Below are 17,414 nucleotides of genomic sequence, written 5' to 3'. Positions count from 1 at the left end.
AAAAAAGTAAAAAAAGTAAAAAAACTTTTGACATAGCTATTGAAATTTTATCCAATACTGACTTTTAGTATGAGCAATTTTGATAACATAAAGAAAAATTTTATAAATATGCTATACATATCATGTTTTAAATAAAACCTATGATTTAGATATAACTGAAAAGTATATAGCCAACGTCATTTATATTACTTTAGGTAAAACAAATCATAATTGAAGAATTTAACTTTGTTAGAATCAATTTAAAAATAAAAAAATTGTCTATTTGAAGTTTTCTCTAGTGCAGGTTCTTCGGCCATTCATACTTTGTTGTTGCAAAAATTACCTCAGACTGCTCTCTTTTTGAACATTTCAAATAACCCGGTTTGAATCGAGGTAACAACTGCTGCTATGAATGCGAAAAGACACTTGAATATTAATTCAATATTTTTATGAACCTGATATACTCTTACGCTACGTTTAATTTTTTTTTTAAAACATTTAGGTTTTTTGTTTTGAACCAACGATGTTTTTCCCGATAGAGCATAAGTAATCCCCGCCCCACTGACATATTTAACAAAGTTCATAACATAACTGAAGTACATCAAATTCACCGTCATAATTGACCCTATCCGAATGGAAAAATAGCCCTCTTAAAGCTCAGAGTCACAATGAGATTTATTGCTGAGAGAAAAAAAATCTATTTTCAAGCGTTATTGAAAAGAAAATCCAAAAGTGCCTGTAAATAATATGTTGCCTTGGTTTTCAACTCGATTTCTATTTTTTTGACTGTAAATTTAAATGCTTTTTTTATGTGGACCAAAGCTATATTTTCTTATTTGTTTGGTTTTTAGTTTTCAAAAGATAGTATTAGTGCCCTGACCGCAATGTTAGTAGCTTTCGCTTGCTATTACTGCTAAAAAAAGCGCGGCATCATTGAAAAATTTATGATGCTGTAAGGTGAATTCCGTAAAATACTTCAAGATTATAAGTATTCCTTGCTACTATTATATACAGAGTTTATAAATTATGATGCCATTAGTTGTTTGATAACTTGTTGGTAATACACCGAACCTTTCTCATCTTCGTGTGGCTGAACTATTTGGTCAGCCTGTTCTTCGGTTAAAGTATCACCTAGATTTACAAGTAACTGACGTAATTCAGCTGCTGAAATTGTGTTAGTTTGGTCACGATCGAAGGTTTTAAAAGCTTCAACCATATCCTCGTACGTTGCTTGACCAGGCGCGTTTGCTACTTGTTCGTATATCGGACAAAATGTCTCCAAGTCAATGCGCTTGCCAACCAAAGCTGATTCTTTCTTGATCTGTAAAAGAAGTGACTTGAGCAATAAAAGTCCTTTATATTTAGCTAACGTTACCGATTGGGCTAAAATCTCAAAAATTATCGTCATTTAAGTAATTTGATCTATACCTTTTCTACGTCGCCAGTAAGAGGATTTAAGCCGCAGGCTCGAAGTACATCAATAATTTGAGTATCTGCAATTCTCCCATCTCCAATTTTATCGAAAAGATCGAATCTCTCCCTGATATTGTCGAGATCATCTTCGGTAATGCCAGCCATAGTTTACAAAACTGCAAAAGAAAATATATACTGTAATACAACCGCTAATATATCTTGAGAAATATATCTTTTTAAATATACCTTTATAACAACAAAATATATAAATCTGAATAAATAAAAAAAACGAATCCTTCTAGATCGCTTCAATACACATTCAACGGTTTTTGAATTTTTTTCACGAAAATCATAGTTTGAAATAAAAAAATGCCTTTACTTTGAACAGCTAGTATGGACAGAAAACGGCTTGATTATAATCTGTATTGTTAATTAGAGGTTGAAGCAGCATAAGATTATCTTTTCGAAATTTCTTATTCGTACTTTGAATATTGAATTATTTCCTGCTAAACATGGTTTCTATTAAGAATCTATATTAACATGTTAAGTAAAAGTTTAACTTAAATTCAATTTAAAGTAAATAACTAAAATTAAAGAAAAATGTCCTTACGCTTCTGTCTGTAATTATTTTACTTAATTTGTGTGTGTGTGTGTTTGTGTGTGTGTGTGTGTGTGTGTGTGTGTGTGTGTGTGTGTGTGTGTGTGTGTGTGTGTGTGTGTGTGTGTGTGTGTATGTGTGTGTGTATGTGTGTGTAGAGATGATGAAAACCATGTCATTATTTAGAATGCAATGCAAGAAAAGCTTTGCATTCGCTCTAAAGAAACAAAATAATCTGTTAATAGAGCCATTATGATTTTACATGTTTTCTTACTATATATGGTTAAACTGCTAAACGGACCATGAAGATTCTAAATACCTAGCCAAAGCTTAATCTGCTAATGATTCACCATAGATAATGTGAAATCGCATTAATTCTTTTAGATTAAATGTATCACCCTTGTCATGCTTTACAAATATACAATTAGCATAAAAAACCAACTTAGCTACTTTGTCAAAAGGTTCTATAAAGATTAATCCTGGGACTGAACTTGCATTGAGTATAAGGACTTATAAAAGATTTATAACAACATCGTAAATCCGTTAAAAAATATTTAGAAAATCTGACTTGTTTTTATGAAAACTAAATTTTTACTTGGTCACCTTTTTATGAAACTGAATTTTTACTTGGTCACCTTTTTATGAAACTGAATTTTTACTTGGTCACCTTTTTTAAATACATTTTTTATTTAGTTTATTATAGAAGCGATGAATGCCAAATTCAAAAGTAGATGGAATTTTTTTTGCTAGCATCGATTTTTACCCACACTACTTTAGAACAACATTTTTTGACTTTGATTTAACATTAAAAAAATATAAAGTTAAAAATCAGGGTTGGTTAATTTCTACATAAACATTATCTCTAATTTAGGTTTCTTTTCTTAACTAACAGAATATTCTTTAACAAATAAGGTTTTTGATTGCTCCAAACGAACAAATCTTTTTAAAATTTCATACAGCAACGACTAATAATCTTTTTTAAAAATGATTTATTCAGATGTTTTGTAATGTTGTTAGCATTAGTTTTTAAAATCCTTGTGTCAAAATATCTTTAATAATTAGTATTACAAAAAAGCGAATTTTTGTTTTAAATTGTATATCTTATAAACCTTTGTGTATTTGTATGTGTTCAAATAAAAACGATTCTAAAAAAAGATAAATTAAGTTTTAAAACATACGCAATCTAAGATAAGCCTTTATCGTAAAAGTTTTCGTATTTGTAATACAGTAATCGTTAGTTATCTAAACACACGTTACGTTAGAGTTTGATGAATTCGAACACGTTTTTTAATATAATAAATGATAATATTGTTGTAAAAAAAATATGATTGAATAAATAAATATATTGAGTAGTTTACCATTATTTTGCAAACATAAAAAAGTGTTGATGAACCTATCGCCAGGTGGTAACTGCGGAGTTTTTGCCCTGGGCCTCCCGCTGCATGAGGATCCACCAGTTGGAGTGTTGAAAAAACTGTTGTTTTTTTTCAAATAGATAAGTATGAAAATATTTATAATTTTTTTTAAAAATGAAAAAAAAGTCTCATACCATGACGTCATAATGACGTTTTTTTTAAAATAAACTTTATTTTAACCACAAGCAGAAACCAAAAAAAAAAAAAAAATTGAGCCAATTAAAAGTTCTTCAGGTGAGGTGCTAACTAAAAACCCTCATGCACTTCTTATAGCCGTTCTTTGGCTCTAGAGGCCTACCAGAGTATGTTGGCCCGAGCCTAATTCATCCTCTCCACAGACCTAAATGTCAATCAAATAACTTATCAAAGATTTTCAAAAATCATGTTTTCTAATTTTTAAAGCAAAGTATCCAGAAAGCTTGCATAATATTAGGTAACAATCCATAAAGTAAATGCATAAGAAACATTTAGAAAAAGATGCTTCACTAAATTAAAATTTATTCCAAGAAAGAAAATAAAGATTGGAGAATTTTGCTCATTAGTTTTTCTTAGTGTTTATTATTGTCGATATTCTATGCAGATAATTTTTTTGTGTTCATAAATATCAACAATATAATTCAATAACAACAATACAGCCCAATAACGCACAAAGCTAAGTGACGCTTATTCTAATAATTTCAACAATGTTTGCCACATGTTAATCAAGCGTTGGCAGAGTAAATAGTCTCTGTGTCCCAGTTGAATAGAGCTTTAGCGCTTTTGGTTATAGAAAGGGAGTAGTTTATAGAATCGAATGTGAGTTCAAGCGTATCTTATGGGATGAATTGCTCTCACAAAAAAAAAACACCACCTCCGGCAATAGCATATTTACAGGTGAAACCTCAAACTAGATGACTGTTTTTCAGCTGCTGCCAGCCAAATGAAAAGCAACATACTGTTTAAAAACCATATGGACTTCTTTTTTTCGTAATGTTAATCTACAGTTTGTTGCTGGTGAAAGAGAAATAATTAGGGTTTATCTGCACCAAAATCTGCACCAAAACCTACATGCAACTCAAAATCATTGAGTTGCATGTAGGTTTTGGTGCATTACCAAGCTGTTGTGTTCCGTTGACAAAGGTTTCGTTTAACACATTTGGGATTTAGCCTAAACGTTGCGTTCGTCATAATGAAAGCGGTGTTGGACAAAGTTCAATCGCAAGACGAAAAAATCTGGAAAGGAACTGGTTGGTTGCGAAAAGCTTTGTCATTTGTTTAAAGATCGGCAAACACCCTAACAAAAACATGGAATGAAAAGATATAATGCGATTTTGTTGAAAAAATGGTGAACGATATGGTAAAAAGAACGCGTAACGACGATCCTGCCAAAGGAGTTTGGAATGTTTATGGCAACAAGGCAACAGTGTGGGTGGTTACTAGTTCACTAGCGCTAGGTGTGACTGTCGAAGTTGATGGAAATATAATCGAAGACGCTTGTTGGTTAAGAAAAGATAATATAACACATATAAGCATGTCGGAGCTCGATGCAATAATCATGGGACTAAACCTGGGTCTCGATTGAAAGATGAATATCTTGAATATTTTCACTGATTCAATAGCAGTATTTCAGTGGGTCACCGATGTACTGACTGGAAAATCCAGATTGAAGACAAAAGCTTCTAACGAAATGCTGATTAGAAGACGGCTATTTTAGACGAATACGAACTCTGAGTGGATATCAAACTTTTCCCCTTGGAGTCTAATTTAGCCGATGCACTTACTCTAGTGCCTGGAAGTTGGTTAAATATAGTCGATAAGCCCCCTGAACTTGCTGCAGGTGGAACGATTAGTGCTTCTCTATTTTCCAAAGAAATAAATCATGTTCATAGATACACAGGACATTATGGTGCGAAGAGAACAGTTTATTTTGTTCGTAGAATTGACCCATCAGTAAGCAGGGAAGAATTCAGACAAGTGGTTGAAAAATGTATAGCCCACCAATCCATTGATCTAAGTCCAATAAAGTGGTTGAGAGGGAAGATCAAAGTAAAAGGAACGTGGCAACGACTTGGTATGGATATAACTCATTATGAGGGGCAACACTATCTTACACTGATTGACTGTGGGGCTTCACGGTATGCAATATGGCGCCATCTTAAAGATCAAACAAGTGCATGTGTTATTCAGGAATTAAACGCAATCTTTCTAGAACGAGTCGCTCCAAATGAAATTTTGACTGATAATGCTGCAGTATTTTGAAGTACATTATTTTCAAAGTTTATGAACAAATGGAACGTTAAACTTAGCTTTAGGTGAGCTTACGTACCTTCAGGAAATGGAATTGCAGAACAATGTCATGGCACTGTCAAAAGAACAGCGAAGAAGTTTCCGTGCAGCATACTGGAGGCAGTTTGTTGGGATAATGTCAGTCCAAAAGATTGTAATAAGTCTTCAACAGCATCCGCAAATAAATTATACCAATACGAAATTAGAGTAAAAGGAATTGACGACAATAAAAATGCACATGATAAGAAGATCACCAACAAACTTAGACTTGGGGACAAAGTATGGGTAAAGCCCCCGGATAACCGATGCGACTATTAATACAAGATTGAATTGGACAAAGTGTGTCGACAAATACGCGACCTAAAACACGTAAGAATCGATAACGAATCGAATGAGGATCCAGATGATGATGAAGAACTGTGTGTTGTATTGCCTGAAGGCGAGACAAACCAGACGCCAATTTTGCGAAGGAGCAAACGAAAGAGGAAGGCACTTGAGGTGAAATGGTCGTTATGACCAAGGGGGAGTGTAATTATAACAAATAATCAATTAGCGTTACTTGTAAATAACTTTATGCATAAAAAGACTTAAGAGTGAATGTCAAAGGAATTAGTTTGTATATAAATTATGTTGAATTTCACATAGATATATCGGCGTTTACGCATAATTAAACGATCTTTTTTATGTGAATCTACACATGCTTAACACCAGTACTTCAAAACACCAGTGCTTGCAAAGTTTCTGTCACAACACCCCTACCAGATAAAATAACATTAATACCATCTGCTTCATCATCAGCGTCATTGTCTACATCATCTGCAGTTTTCCATCAAATACTTTTTTTAGCTGCTAAGATTAAACTAAAACTAAGAAAAACCTGTATTTCAAATCAGCAATATTATCTAACAGCGATTTTCCTTTAAAAGGTCATTAAGCTTTTTCATACCTGTAAAAATCACTCCCAACTAATACCCATTAACGTTCACCGGAGAAAACTCCTTACGGTACCCATGCGTGCCTGTTTGAAAATAACCCTGTCTACATTAAACTCAAAATTAAGTAACCCTAGAGCGAAGTTAAGTAAAGAAATATGCTTTCAAAATGCATTATTTTTAAGTCCCATAATGCATTATTTTTAGGTCCCATAATGGTTCAATCTCGAACTTAAACATAGTGCTTCAATCTTGAACTTATTTTTTTAAGCAATAGAATCAACTTTATTTCCACTTTTTAACTTCGAACTCTAAAATTTTAGTTAATGAAAACCCAAGCTAAAAACGTTGTATAACCCTCAATTTGGCTGCCGTCAAAAAATAGCTATTACATACCGTTTCCCAATACCCAATTGGCGCCAAATTTAGATTTCCTGCCTTTCGCCACCATGGAAGCCATGAGATTTGTCTCTAACTTTGCATAGTATTTGCTCAAAGTGCGTCTATAAAGAGTTGCAGTGTTAAAAAGTTTTAAAATTAAATTATTTAAATTAAAAAAGTTTATTTATGAAGGCAAAATAAAATGAAGCTAAAGGTTAAAAAGGTATACGCTGTAAAATCAAAAGCAAAGAATAAATGCAAAAGAGGATTTCCATATATAAACGACAACGATAGTACACATGCTATATGCTTATTGCCACTCCATACAACTGAGAAATTAGTAGTTAGTTCTGAAGGCATGAAAGATCTGATTGATAATTTTGACAGGACTGTTTTTACAAAAGTCAAAGCTAATGATTCTTATCTTGTTGGAGATGTATTTTGGTCAAAAATCCCTGGTCATAATTGGTGGCCTTCTATGATATCTTATGATCCAAACACTGCTGTATTTTGTCAAGCAGTTAGAAACTCTGTTAAGTATCATGTTCAATTCTTTGGTGATGTACCTACAAGAGGATGGGTCTCTAAAACAAATCTCATGGATTTCAGTGGTAGGCATAATACGTAGTTTACAGATTTGCCTACACTGACACAGTTAGAAATAGTCTAAATTGTTAAAAATGTATATTTTCTGATATTTTAGAAGTGACTTAACTTTATGGCTGTCTTTAATGTTTATTTGATAGATTTTAAAAATCTATATAAATGTAAATTTACAAAAGTGAATACATAATACTACTTTTATGTCAAGCTATGCTGATAAAAATTTTTCTTTATAATGTTTACAATGTTAGTATATAACTAACTGCCCTTTATAAATAAATTAACACCTTAAATACTAAAACTAAAATATCCTCTTTCTTCTTGTTTAAGGCTTTAAAAAAAAAAGTTGGTTGCTTTTCAAATAGAATTTTTTTTTTCAGGAAAGGTTGTTTTTTTTATAAGTGCAAATATATTCACAACCAATATAGTGTTTGTATAAGTTTGATTAGGAAATTTTTTTACTTTGATCTTTAGGCTTGGACGCATTTCTTTCACTCCCAAATCGTTTAACATCTTTGAAATTTTCAAATTCATCATTAAAAGAATCTTGGGATCATGCTGTTATTCAAGCTGAAAGTGCATTGTCTTTAGATCGAAAGCAAAGAAAACTTATTTGTACTTATAGCTATCAAGATAACTTACCTGGAGCTGCCAATATTAAATTATCCAAGAAAGCAAAATTACCTAAAAAAATTATACCTGAAAAGGTAAATAATATATGTAAAATACAATATGTAAAGTACCTACGTAAATATACAGATGTAAACGTCATATGTATAACTACTATGTAGTGTAAATGTGTACTATGTAGTGTAAAAAGCATTTTATCATTTTTGATGTTTTGAATTTTTATTACTATCTCTTATTGTAAAAAAGCTTTTGGACATTCTATTTTCCGGTTTTATTGCAAGGTCACTTTTTTTTCTTCCCCTTTTGTTTAGTCTTTCCAAGAAAACAAGATATCTGTAAAAACCAATGCTGACACTTATCATGAATCAATACCAGTTTTTAACAGTGAAACAGAAAAAGATGGAAAATCTTTTGGTAAGTTATTGAATGACAGTTACCTGGGTAATGACAGTTTAAAAGTAATTTTGAAAGAAGTTCCTTTAAACCTTCTTTCTGCTAGCTGCATTCAAAGGGAATTCGAAAGTGATAATGAAATGGATATCATTGAAGTGAAACGAACACGTAAGAAAAAGATATTTGAAGATTTTCACACTGGATCAGAACTTTTTCAAGGTAATAGTTCAGAAAAGAAGTTAAAGACTAAAAAAAAAAAAAAAAGTGAACAACTAGAAATAGTGGTCCCTACTGGTCAGCATGGAAAGGAAAATGTTGTTTCAGAAGAATTAAAAAAAGATTCCTCTTGCAAAATAATAAAAAATGAGCCTATAGGTATTTCCTCTTCAAAAAACTCTCCCAAAACCTCTCAAGATAACTACAAGTGTAACATTTATACAAATCAAACTTCTGACAAAAAATGTCGCATAAGCCTGACAAATATGCAGAAAAACTGTACATCTAAAGGAAAAGATAATCTAGACCTTTCGCTAAGTCAAAATGGAATTAGCAAAAAGCGAAAATTAACTTCTATAAAGCCTATAGAAAGTAATAGTAAAAAAAAAAAAGTTGACTCAAGTTTATCAAAGACAGTGTCAAATTTGACAAGTGCTTTAGAAATTACTCAAGTTAAATTAGATCCAGATCTAAGTGATGCATGGCCAAACCTTAAAAAAGATTTGTATTGTAGTATTTGTGAAGGAAGTGAAGGTACATTAATCACTTGCAATGGAAGTTGTTTCAATTCTTTTCATTTTGATTGCTTGGGTGTGAGCTGTTCAAAACCTAGTTTTACTTGCGATGAGTGCTTAACTAACAACCACTGCTGTTTCATGTGCAAAAGTCCTGGAGCCATCATTAAATGTTCCCATAATACGTGTGGGAGGTATTACCATCAAAATTGCTTACTTAAGATTCCTCTTATGCAATCTCAGTTTCAAGAAAATACAAAAACATTTAGCTGTCCTTTACACAGTTGCAGTTTTTGTTCTGAAAAGAGCTACAAAAGTCCTTTAAACAAGCTAATAAAATGTATACGATGTCCAACAGCATATCATCAAGCAAGTTGTCTTGTTGCTGGCTGTACAATTATAACAAATAATAATATGATTTGTGACTGCCATTTTCAGCCACAAAAAAATAACACTCTGCACTTAGGTGTCAATGTTACCTGGTGTTTTGTATGCTCACAAGGGGGTTCCTTAGTTTGTTGTGATACATGTCCAGCTTCTTTTCATGTTGAATGTTATGAGGACTTAAAAGAAGTACCAGAAAATTCATGGCATTGCAATGACTGTCTTCAAAGAAAAAAACCCAGATACAATGATATTGTTTGGGTCAAGTATGGAGTTTATAGGTATGTTTTTAACTAAAATACTTAAAGGATTAAGTTACATAGTTATTCTTTCATTTAAACTTTTATTTTATTTCATATTAATTATAGGTGGTGGCCAGCCAAAGTGTGCATTCCAAGTGAGATTCCAGAAAAGATCCTTAATTTGCCTCATGTTATTGGTCAATTTCCAGTTATGTTTTTTGGTTCAAAAGATTATTCATGGGTTCATTCTGGAAGAGTTTTTAAATATCAAGATGGTGATAAAGGAGGAAATGCAGCAGGGAAGTTAAGTGCTTCTCTTACAAATTACTTTAAAAAAGGTAAGTTTTATGTATTATGAAAGTTCTTTCAGTGATAGTTTAATAGCTACTGAAGGAATATACAAAAATAAATATTGAAATTTCTTCACACAATATTACACCTGTTTAAAACAAGCAAATTATGTAAGATATTTTTGGCTAATATTGTTTTTGGTAGTTTTTGCTTTGGCTGCAGAAGATTATCTAGAGGTTTAATATATAATATGGGACCTGAATTACATTGGGTCGATCAGAATGAATTTAAAGTATGATTACTTTGAAAATGAAATAGATTCTATACTTATAATGTTAAATGAATTATTTTTTTTTGTTAAAATTTTTTTTATTTTTTATTTTAGCTATTGAAGAGGCCAAAGAAGCATTTACTGAGTTAGAGAAGCAGCGTGCAATTGTATCTGATATTTTAGGAAAAAAAAAGTTGTATAAACCACCTCCATTTAAAGCTATTAAAGTATGTTATGTTTTGGTTTGTGTTTTATTCATTTTGAGTTTTTAAGCTGGAATTATCAGTAGAACAAAAAATGTTTCTAGTTTTTATCCTCTCGTCCCCAGTTTTTTTTCTGCAGATGTTAAGGTTGCTGCTGCAACAGTTTAGTTAACTGTGTTAAAGACTCTATCTAAGACACTCCTCACTTAAGGTGCAATCTTGACCGCTTTCAAAATTTTCACTTTCCCTATGCTAACAGTGTAGTTGTTGTCACTTCCTTTGTACCTCAAATATTGGTTTGGAAAGTTTGTGGAATATTTAGTGCTTTGAAAAGATGTCTAGTGTGTTGTGATGCAAAACCAAACAAATACTTTAGTGGTAGTGTGCTGTTAAAAAGTGTTACCATTAGGCCTTGTTAATGATGACTATCAGTTGAAACAGTTCTTATAGTTAACTGTGTGGGGAACTGTTCCAATTGGTAGTCATCATTAACCTTGTTTACACTGAAATGCATTAGATCTCAATGAAGGATGTTCAATAGCAATTTTTTCCATCACATCAATTGTTAGCTTTTTGTTTAGTGTTAGTTTAGCATCAAATAGGGGTTGTTAATTGTTGGTGAAGTGATGGGTATTTATGGAGTCTTTTCAAAAACCTATGCTCCTATATAACAGCAGGCTTATTCATTTATTAAGAACAAGTTAACTCAATTTGTTTTTGATCAACAAACATGCATCAAAGCAATGAGCAGTATTTAATGCATCTTCTATCTTCTGGAATTGTGTTTATCATCAGTTTCCATTCTGTTCATTAGAGAATGAGTTGCATCTATTAGTTAAACTAATAGAAAATAATTATGAAACTTATGCCACAAAATACTATTTAAAAGATTAAAGTACTTGGTAAAATGGCTGACCATATTTTATATATTACATGTGATAGCTGGTAAACCTAATGTGCACCTTTTATACAATGTTCACATTAAATTCCCCTTTCAAATTCTTTTTATGTTGATATCCTACTAATTAAGCTTTCATCCTCTTTTTTAGCCGAATTTCTGGAAAAAAATTGGTGTGCTGTTAACAGTTGATCATACAACTTTCTTTCTACTCTTCACAGCTTTTGTTTACACTGATTAAACATATTTTTTATTAAACCACATCAAGCTTGAAAAGTTTCAGAGCTGGAACTGGCACCTCCATCAAACAGTGATTTGTGAGCTTTTATCATCTTATCAACCCTCCTTGGAGTTAGTACTTGCCACTTTTCAATGTTCCATCACACATATTTCTTTTTAGAAAACATAAAAAAATGTTTTTCATGAATTTGAAAGAAAATTTTTTTCTTTTAAGAGTTAAAAGAAACTTTTTATGATATTATGATCAAGATCTGATTTGTGCCATTAAAAATACTTTACCAACTATAACAAATGTTTAGTACATTTTTTTTTTTTTTTTTTTTTGTAAAATTTTATCAAGTCCTTGGTTATTTGAAATGAAACTATGTTCAAATTTTTATAATCAATCTGTGAATGGTTTTGGTTACTTTGGTTACTGCTATTGTATTCTTTTAATCTTTGTTTCAGAGTAATCGCCCTGTCTCTTGCATAAGAAATATACTTGATCAATCTGAGTGGCCTATTTGTGAATGTTCAAAAGAAAGTCTTTGTTCTTCAGAGTCAGAATGTTTAAACAGGATGTTACTGTTTGAATGCAATGCCAAGACGTGTCCAGCTGGAGATAGTTGTCAAAACCAGCAAATGCAAAAAAATGAATACAAGAAGTGTCATCCTTTTAAAAGCGAAGGCAGAGGATGGGGCTTGATGGCAGACACAGGTTTTTTTTAATTTGATTTAAAGTAACTAGTATTTTCTTATTTCAGCAGATTAGGGTTATCCAACAATGTTTAAATATCGGCTATTTAGAAAGGCAAGTTATTGTGGGGATTAAAGATAGCACATTTCAGTTTAAAATCAACAAAAAGAGATAAAATGATGGTTAAAAAATTGCATTTTTTGCAGTTTTTAAAAAAGGAAAATGTATCATAATACTGAGAAGAAAAAAAACTTCATTAATTTGTTAAGAATCATATAAAGTGTTGTACTGGCTAATCCTTTCAGAGAAGAGAGGATTGCTTGATGTAATTGAAAAAGTCTTTGTCACCAAATCACAGCATTGTCATACTCCATTGTTTTTGAGCAATAAATCTGAAAAAGAAAAAAAAAGCTACAACTTTTCATAAAATTTACAACTAACAAAATTTTCAATTTTTCAACAATTAGCTTTTTGCTTTTTTTTTTTTTTAACTAGGAGCATCTCTCTTCATTTAAAGAAATTTAAATTAAGTTAAATGATGATAATGAAAAATGAAAAGTCATTATACAATTTAAAGGTTTTTGCAACAGCTTCTATAAGCTCAAAGTTTTAGCTACTTAAAATACTCTCTAATCTGTACATTTTTTGAATAGAAAGAGAAATTATTGCCTACTTGCAATATTGACATTCCTTACAAAGTACACTTATTTATATATAACACTTTTATATATTTATAAAGTACTCTTATTTTATGAAAACATTTTTGAAGTTGATGTCTTAAGTTTGTGAAATTCTTAAAAAATGTATTTTTAAATTGCCTCTCAAAAAAAGCTTTTTTTCTTGTGGGTTTTTTTACAATTTTTTTAGGTTTTTCTACAATTCTTTAAAAAACTATTTAAGTTTTGAAGTTTGAGAAAAAATTTTTTGTTTTAGAAATCAAATGTGGAGAATTTGTAATTGAGTATGTTGGTGAGCTCATCGACGAAGAGACATGTCATAAACGTGTACGCGAATATCATGAAAAAGATATCTCAGATTACTACTTTCTTACAATTGATAAAGATAATATAATAGATGCATATCCTAAAGGTAATATGTCTCGCTTTATGAACCACAGTTGTAACCCAAATTGTGAAACGCAAAAGTGGACTGTAAATGGAGAGATTCGTGTTGGTTTGTTTGCTACAAAGGATATATCTATTGGTGAAGAGTTATGCTTCAATTACAATCTAGACTCTCTTGGTATGTTTTCATTTGATTTTTTTCTTTTTTTTTTCTTTTCATTTGTGATTATTAGTTAAATTTTGAATAAAAATTTTAAAATTTCCAAAACAGGTAATGATAAAAAGCAATGTAAATGTGGTGCCGCCAATTGCAGTGGATTTTTGGGCGTTCCACCAAAAACTCAACATTCAATTGCAATTGCAGAAAAAGGAAAACTGAAGAAGGATAAAAAGAAGATAAAAAAGCAACAGAGATTTGGTTGGTTACTTAATTAGTTTTGAATAGTTTTATGAATTCTCAATTAGGAAGGTTTGTCATTGTATGGTTTGGTAAAACTTTAAAATGACAGGCTTGACTCTTTCTAGAAGTAGAACTTGTTAATAATAACTAATTAAAAAATGAAGTATTTAAATTCTTTTGTTATTGTTTTAAAAATTATTTTTTGTATAGTTAATGTAGTTTAAATTACTTTAGAGAAATTTCAGAAAAAACATTGAAAAACTCTTCATAACTTCTTTCTACCAGGATTACCACAGGTCTTAGAAAGTCCTGCATTTCAAAGTCTGCCCAGGAGCATCTTGAATAGTCTTTATATTTTTCAAACTTGGATGTAAAATCCTGGAAAGATCTTTTTACTGAGTTTTTACTTGACACTTCGGTTTTGAAATCTTATCCCACAACAATTTTTTTTAAAACTGTTATACCTTTTTTCTTCTCACTTAATTCCATTCTAAATTTTGCAGTTATTGTTGTCAAATAGTTTTTCAGCCTATTTGTACTGCCAGCTTGAGGGAAGTAGATGGCTGTTGAAGTGGCTAAGTGCACTTAATCTGTGATGAAATGATCTGTTGTATAATTATTTTGTTTTCAGCCGAATAGTTGACGTAATTTTATATAAGGTTCCTTAAAAGTCTTTGAATTAAGATTTAAAAAAAACACTGGATTTATTAATGAAAAGTGCTGATAATAATCAAAGTATCTTTCCAAAGTATATATGTATTTGGGTTTTGATTTTTACCGTGGCAGCCTTGACTGCTTATAATTATATTTACTGTAGTGCCTTGTAGTATGAAAACTTAAAACGTGAAGTCTTATTGAATGCATAAAAATTCTCTCTTTTAATGCTTTATTATTGCCTGTTTGCTAAAAGAACGTGTAAAATGTAATCATAAAAATAAGTTTTTATCAAGTAAATATTATAAATTAAATGTTTAAATTCGTTCAGCAAACTAATTGCGTTTTTTTTCTATTACTATATTTTCTTGTATTAGCAAATCTATAATGTAGACATAGTAATTTTTAAAAAATTACCACCAAATGAATTTCATGCGGTTGGTTGTAAGAACCTGATTTCGTGATCAACCCCCTCTGCTGTGAAAAGCGTTTCTACTATAGACGGTTTTAAACAAAAAGTTTCTGCTCTTTTCTAAGGAAAATGGTTTTGTTTTTAGTACACGATGATGAGTGTTTTGTTTGTGGAGATGGCGGAGAGTTAATTATGTGTAGTCGTAACAAATGTAGCAAAACTTACCATGTTGAATGCTTAAAGCTGGAAAAACGACCTTACGGGAGATGGGAATGTCCATGGCATTATTGTGACGTGTGTGGGAAGCTTGCAAAATCAATGTGCGTACTATGCCCTAACTCGTATTGTGATAAACATTCTGAGAATGAAATTCTCTCAATGAATAAAGTCTCTTTCTGTATTGATCACGAGGAGGAGGAGGTGGCGATGTTCTGTGCTTCTATCGATGGAAACTCAAAAGAGAAGTCTGACTTTTCACTGGTTGTTGCATGTGACTTAAAGGAAAAGGATATGCCAAACCAATTAACCGACATCAGTGCTACAGAAAAGATTTTAAACGACCGTAAAAGAAAGTCTTCAAAAAAGCGTACCAGGGAAGAAGCAACCACGACATCAAATAAGAAAAGTTCGAACGGTTGTAAGTCAACTGGTTTAAAGAAGTCAAAAAAACAACCTAAAAGACCATTAAAAAAGACGGATGTAAAGAATCGAAAGAAATAAAACGATCGGACTTTTACGGGTTAAGCGTAACTTTTCCTAGTAATTAATAATTTAAAAATTTTCTAGTATATGCTAATTTTTGATACCTCTTATTGGTAACTTTTTTGTGTTGCTTGTGTGAATAGTTGGCGTGTCAATGGCTCATTGACAGTTTCTTGGTTTTAACAGAAATCGTTTCTGCATACCGATTAACCTTCTATTTGGTTCGTATTTTTAAACGTAGATGCAATTAAACTCTAGAAAGCATAATTTTTAGCGGATTTTAATTTTTACTTTGGATAATCTATACATTTTTATTAATAGGTATTCTATTAATATAATAATAAATGCATATTTAATTCTTTTATTCGAGAGATCATAACTTTGTATTTCCCATTTAAAACTGACGTCTTTTTTTCTTTAATCTGTAAAGATTAAAGAAAAAAGGACGTCAATATTATAGAGGAACGGAATTCTGAGAACTGAAATAATTAACAGCCATCAAACAGAGCTAAAGAGAATGTCACAAATGAAAATGTAAAATCACGAGGCTTCAGATTTTGCAGATAAATTTGGATAGCATCTTCGAACCAAGTTTAATTGATGTAGGGCCGCCGAGAGGGGGAGGGGGAAGTAGTTTGCTCCGAACATCATTTTCGTTAATCTTGCCGCATTTTTAATAGACATTTCTCTAATTCGATTGCGCAACTAATTTCTCAGCTTGAAAAAGAGGTCAGTAAGGACAAAAATGTAAACAAATAGCGGCAAACTATTTTTTCTTTTTCAAAATTTTGGTAGCTAAAAATATTATTTTTTAGCTGGTCGTTTATTATTTTTAAAGTTTTATATTCTTCAAGCTTCTGTAACTTTCATGACATACTCTTTTTTTTTTTTCTATGATTGTTTTTTCGGATGATAAAAGTTTACAATTTTCACAATCTAAGTTTTTGGTAGAATCGATTATTGTATGAGTTTCAGTATCAATATTAGTTGTAAACTCTGGATATTTTAACTTTTTGCATTGAGATTTTCTAAGTAACTTATCTTGTGATGTCTTGAATGAAAAAATGCTAGGAACGTCATTCCCTGATTTTAAAGTTTTTTTTACCGCATCCTGAACTAACTTTTATTTCCTCATGCCTATAGTGAAATTCACACACTTTCGTGTGTTTCATTATTTCAAATTTATCAGCAACTCCTTTACGTTTATATTTAAATATTTCGCTACACCAAGCTCTGTAAACATCAAGTTTTTTTTTCTTAATTGGGAAAGAAAATAGAGCAATGTTAGTCTTTTCCATATTGTTATTATAAAACGAACTTCCGCACAGTGGAATACAGCAATACATCCCTCTTCCACCTTTTTTCACTTCGTTTGGTCTGAAAATGCTTGGGTTGGAATGAGACATCTTTTGGAGCGAAATTATGTTTTTAATTTTATAATTTCGAGAAAGAGTTTTTATCTGTTTACATTTTTGTCCTTACTGGCCTCTTTTTCAAGCTGAGAAATTAGTTGCGCAATCGAATTAGAGAAATGTCTATTAACTTAATGTTAGAAATTGCAAGGTTTGTTTTTCAAATTTGACACACAAGCGTACGTGTTTTATTGGCGACTTGATCTGTTTTAAAATTAAGAGACT

The 17,414-nt window shown here is 31.2% G+C and overlaps 2 protein-coding genes across 3 annotated transcripts; one reads left to right on the top strand and one right to left on the bottom strand.

The window, feature by feature from the left end:
* Positions 1-954: 954 nt before the first annotated feature.
* Positions 955-1,908, bottom strand: LOC149890619 (myosin light chain 6B-like). The gene is made up of 3 exons (XM_090081532.1): positions 1,772-1,908; positions 1,408-1,568; positions 955-1,300 (listed from the first exon to the last, which is right to left on the bottom strand). Exons 2-3 carry the CDS (start codon positions 1,555-1,557, stop codon positions 1,004-1,006), a joined length of 447 nt encoding a protein of 148 aa, XP_089937658.1. The 5' UTR covers positions 1,558-1,568; positions 1,772-1,908; the 3' UTR covers positions 955-1,003.
* A 4,942-nt stretch (positions 1,909-6,850) lies between these two features.
* LOC145198922 (histone-lysine N-methyltransferase NSD2-like) lies at positions 6,851-15,894 on the top strand. 2 transcript variants are annotated; one of them, XM_090081813.1, is made up of 9 exons: positions 6,851-7,594; positions 8,061-8,293; positions 8,528-10,005; positions 10,093-10,304; positions 10,643-10,755; positions 12,317-12,566; positions 13,479-13,787; positions 13,881-14,027; positions 15,221-15,894. In XM_090081813.1, the coding sequence occupies exons 1-9, from the start codon at positions 7,186-7,188 to the stop codon at positions 15,793-15,795; spliced, it is 3,726 nt and encodes a 1,241-aa protein (XP_089937939.1). In that variant the 5' UTR covers positions 6,851-7,185; the 3' UTR covers positions 15,796-15,894. The 2 variants fall into 2 exon arrangements, with proteins under 2 accessions (XP_089937939.1, XP_089937940.1); XM_090081814.1 differs by lacking the exon at positions 6,851-7,594 and having other exon boundaries at positions 8,528-8,630; positions 8,716-10,005.
* Positions 15,895-17,414: the final 1,520 nt, after the last annotated feature.

This window comes from Hydra viridissima, unplaced genomic scaffold, assembly GCF_058129835.1.
Source record: "Hydra viridissima isolate aposymbiotic clone 2 unplaced genomic scaffold, HvirCarnegie_v1 scaffold_3, whole genome shotgun sequence".
NCBI lineage: Eukaryota > Metazoa > Cnidaria > Hydrozoa > Anthoathecata > Hydridae > Hydra > Hydra viridissima.
This window is presented reverse-complemented; position numbering and strand designations above follow the sequence as displayed.

What these genes read in the sequence shown, in the direction of transcription:
- LOC149890619 (XM_090081532.1), bottom strand. Translation starts at nt 1,557, where the DNA reads ATGGCTGGCATTACCGAAGATGATCTCGACAATATCAGGGAGAGATTC. An exon ending in TTACTGGCGACGTAGAAAAG is followed by an intron (nt 1,301 to 1,407) that starts GTATAGATCAAA and finishes CTTCTTTTACAG; the next exon opens with ATCAAGAAAGAATCAGCTTT.
- LOC145198922 (XM_090081813.1), top strand. Translation starts at nt 7,186, where the DNA reads ATGAAGCTAAAGGTTAAAAAGGTATACGCTGTAAAATCAAAAGCAAAG. An exon ending in CTCCATTTAAAGCTATTAAA is followed by an intron (nt 10,756 to 12,316) that starts GTATGTTATGTT and finishes TCTTTGTTTCAG; the next exon opens with AGTAATCGCCCTGTCTCTTG. An exon ending in GGGCTTGATGGCAGACACAG is followed by an intron (nt 12,567 to 13,478) that starts GTTTTTTTTAAT and finishes TTTTTGTTTTAG; the next exon opens with AAATCAAATGTGGAGAATTT.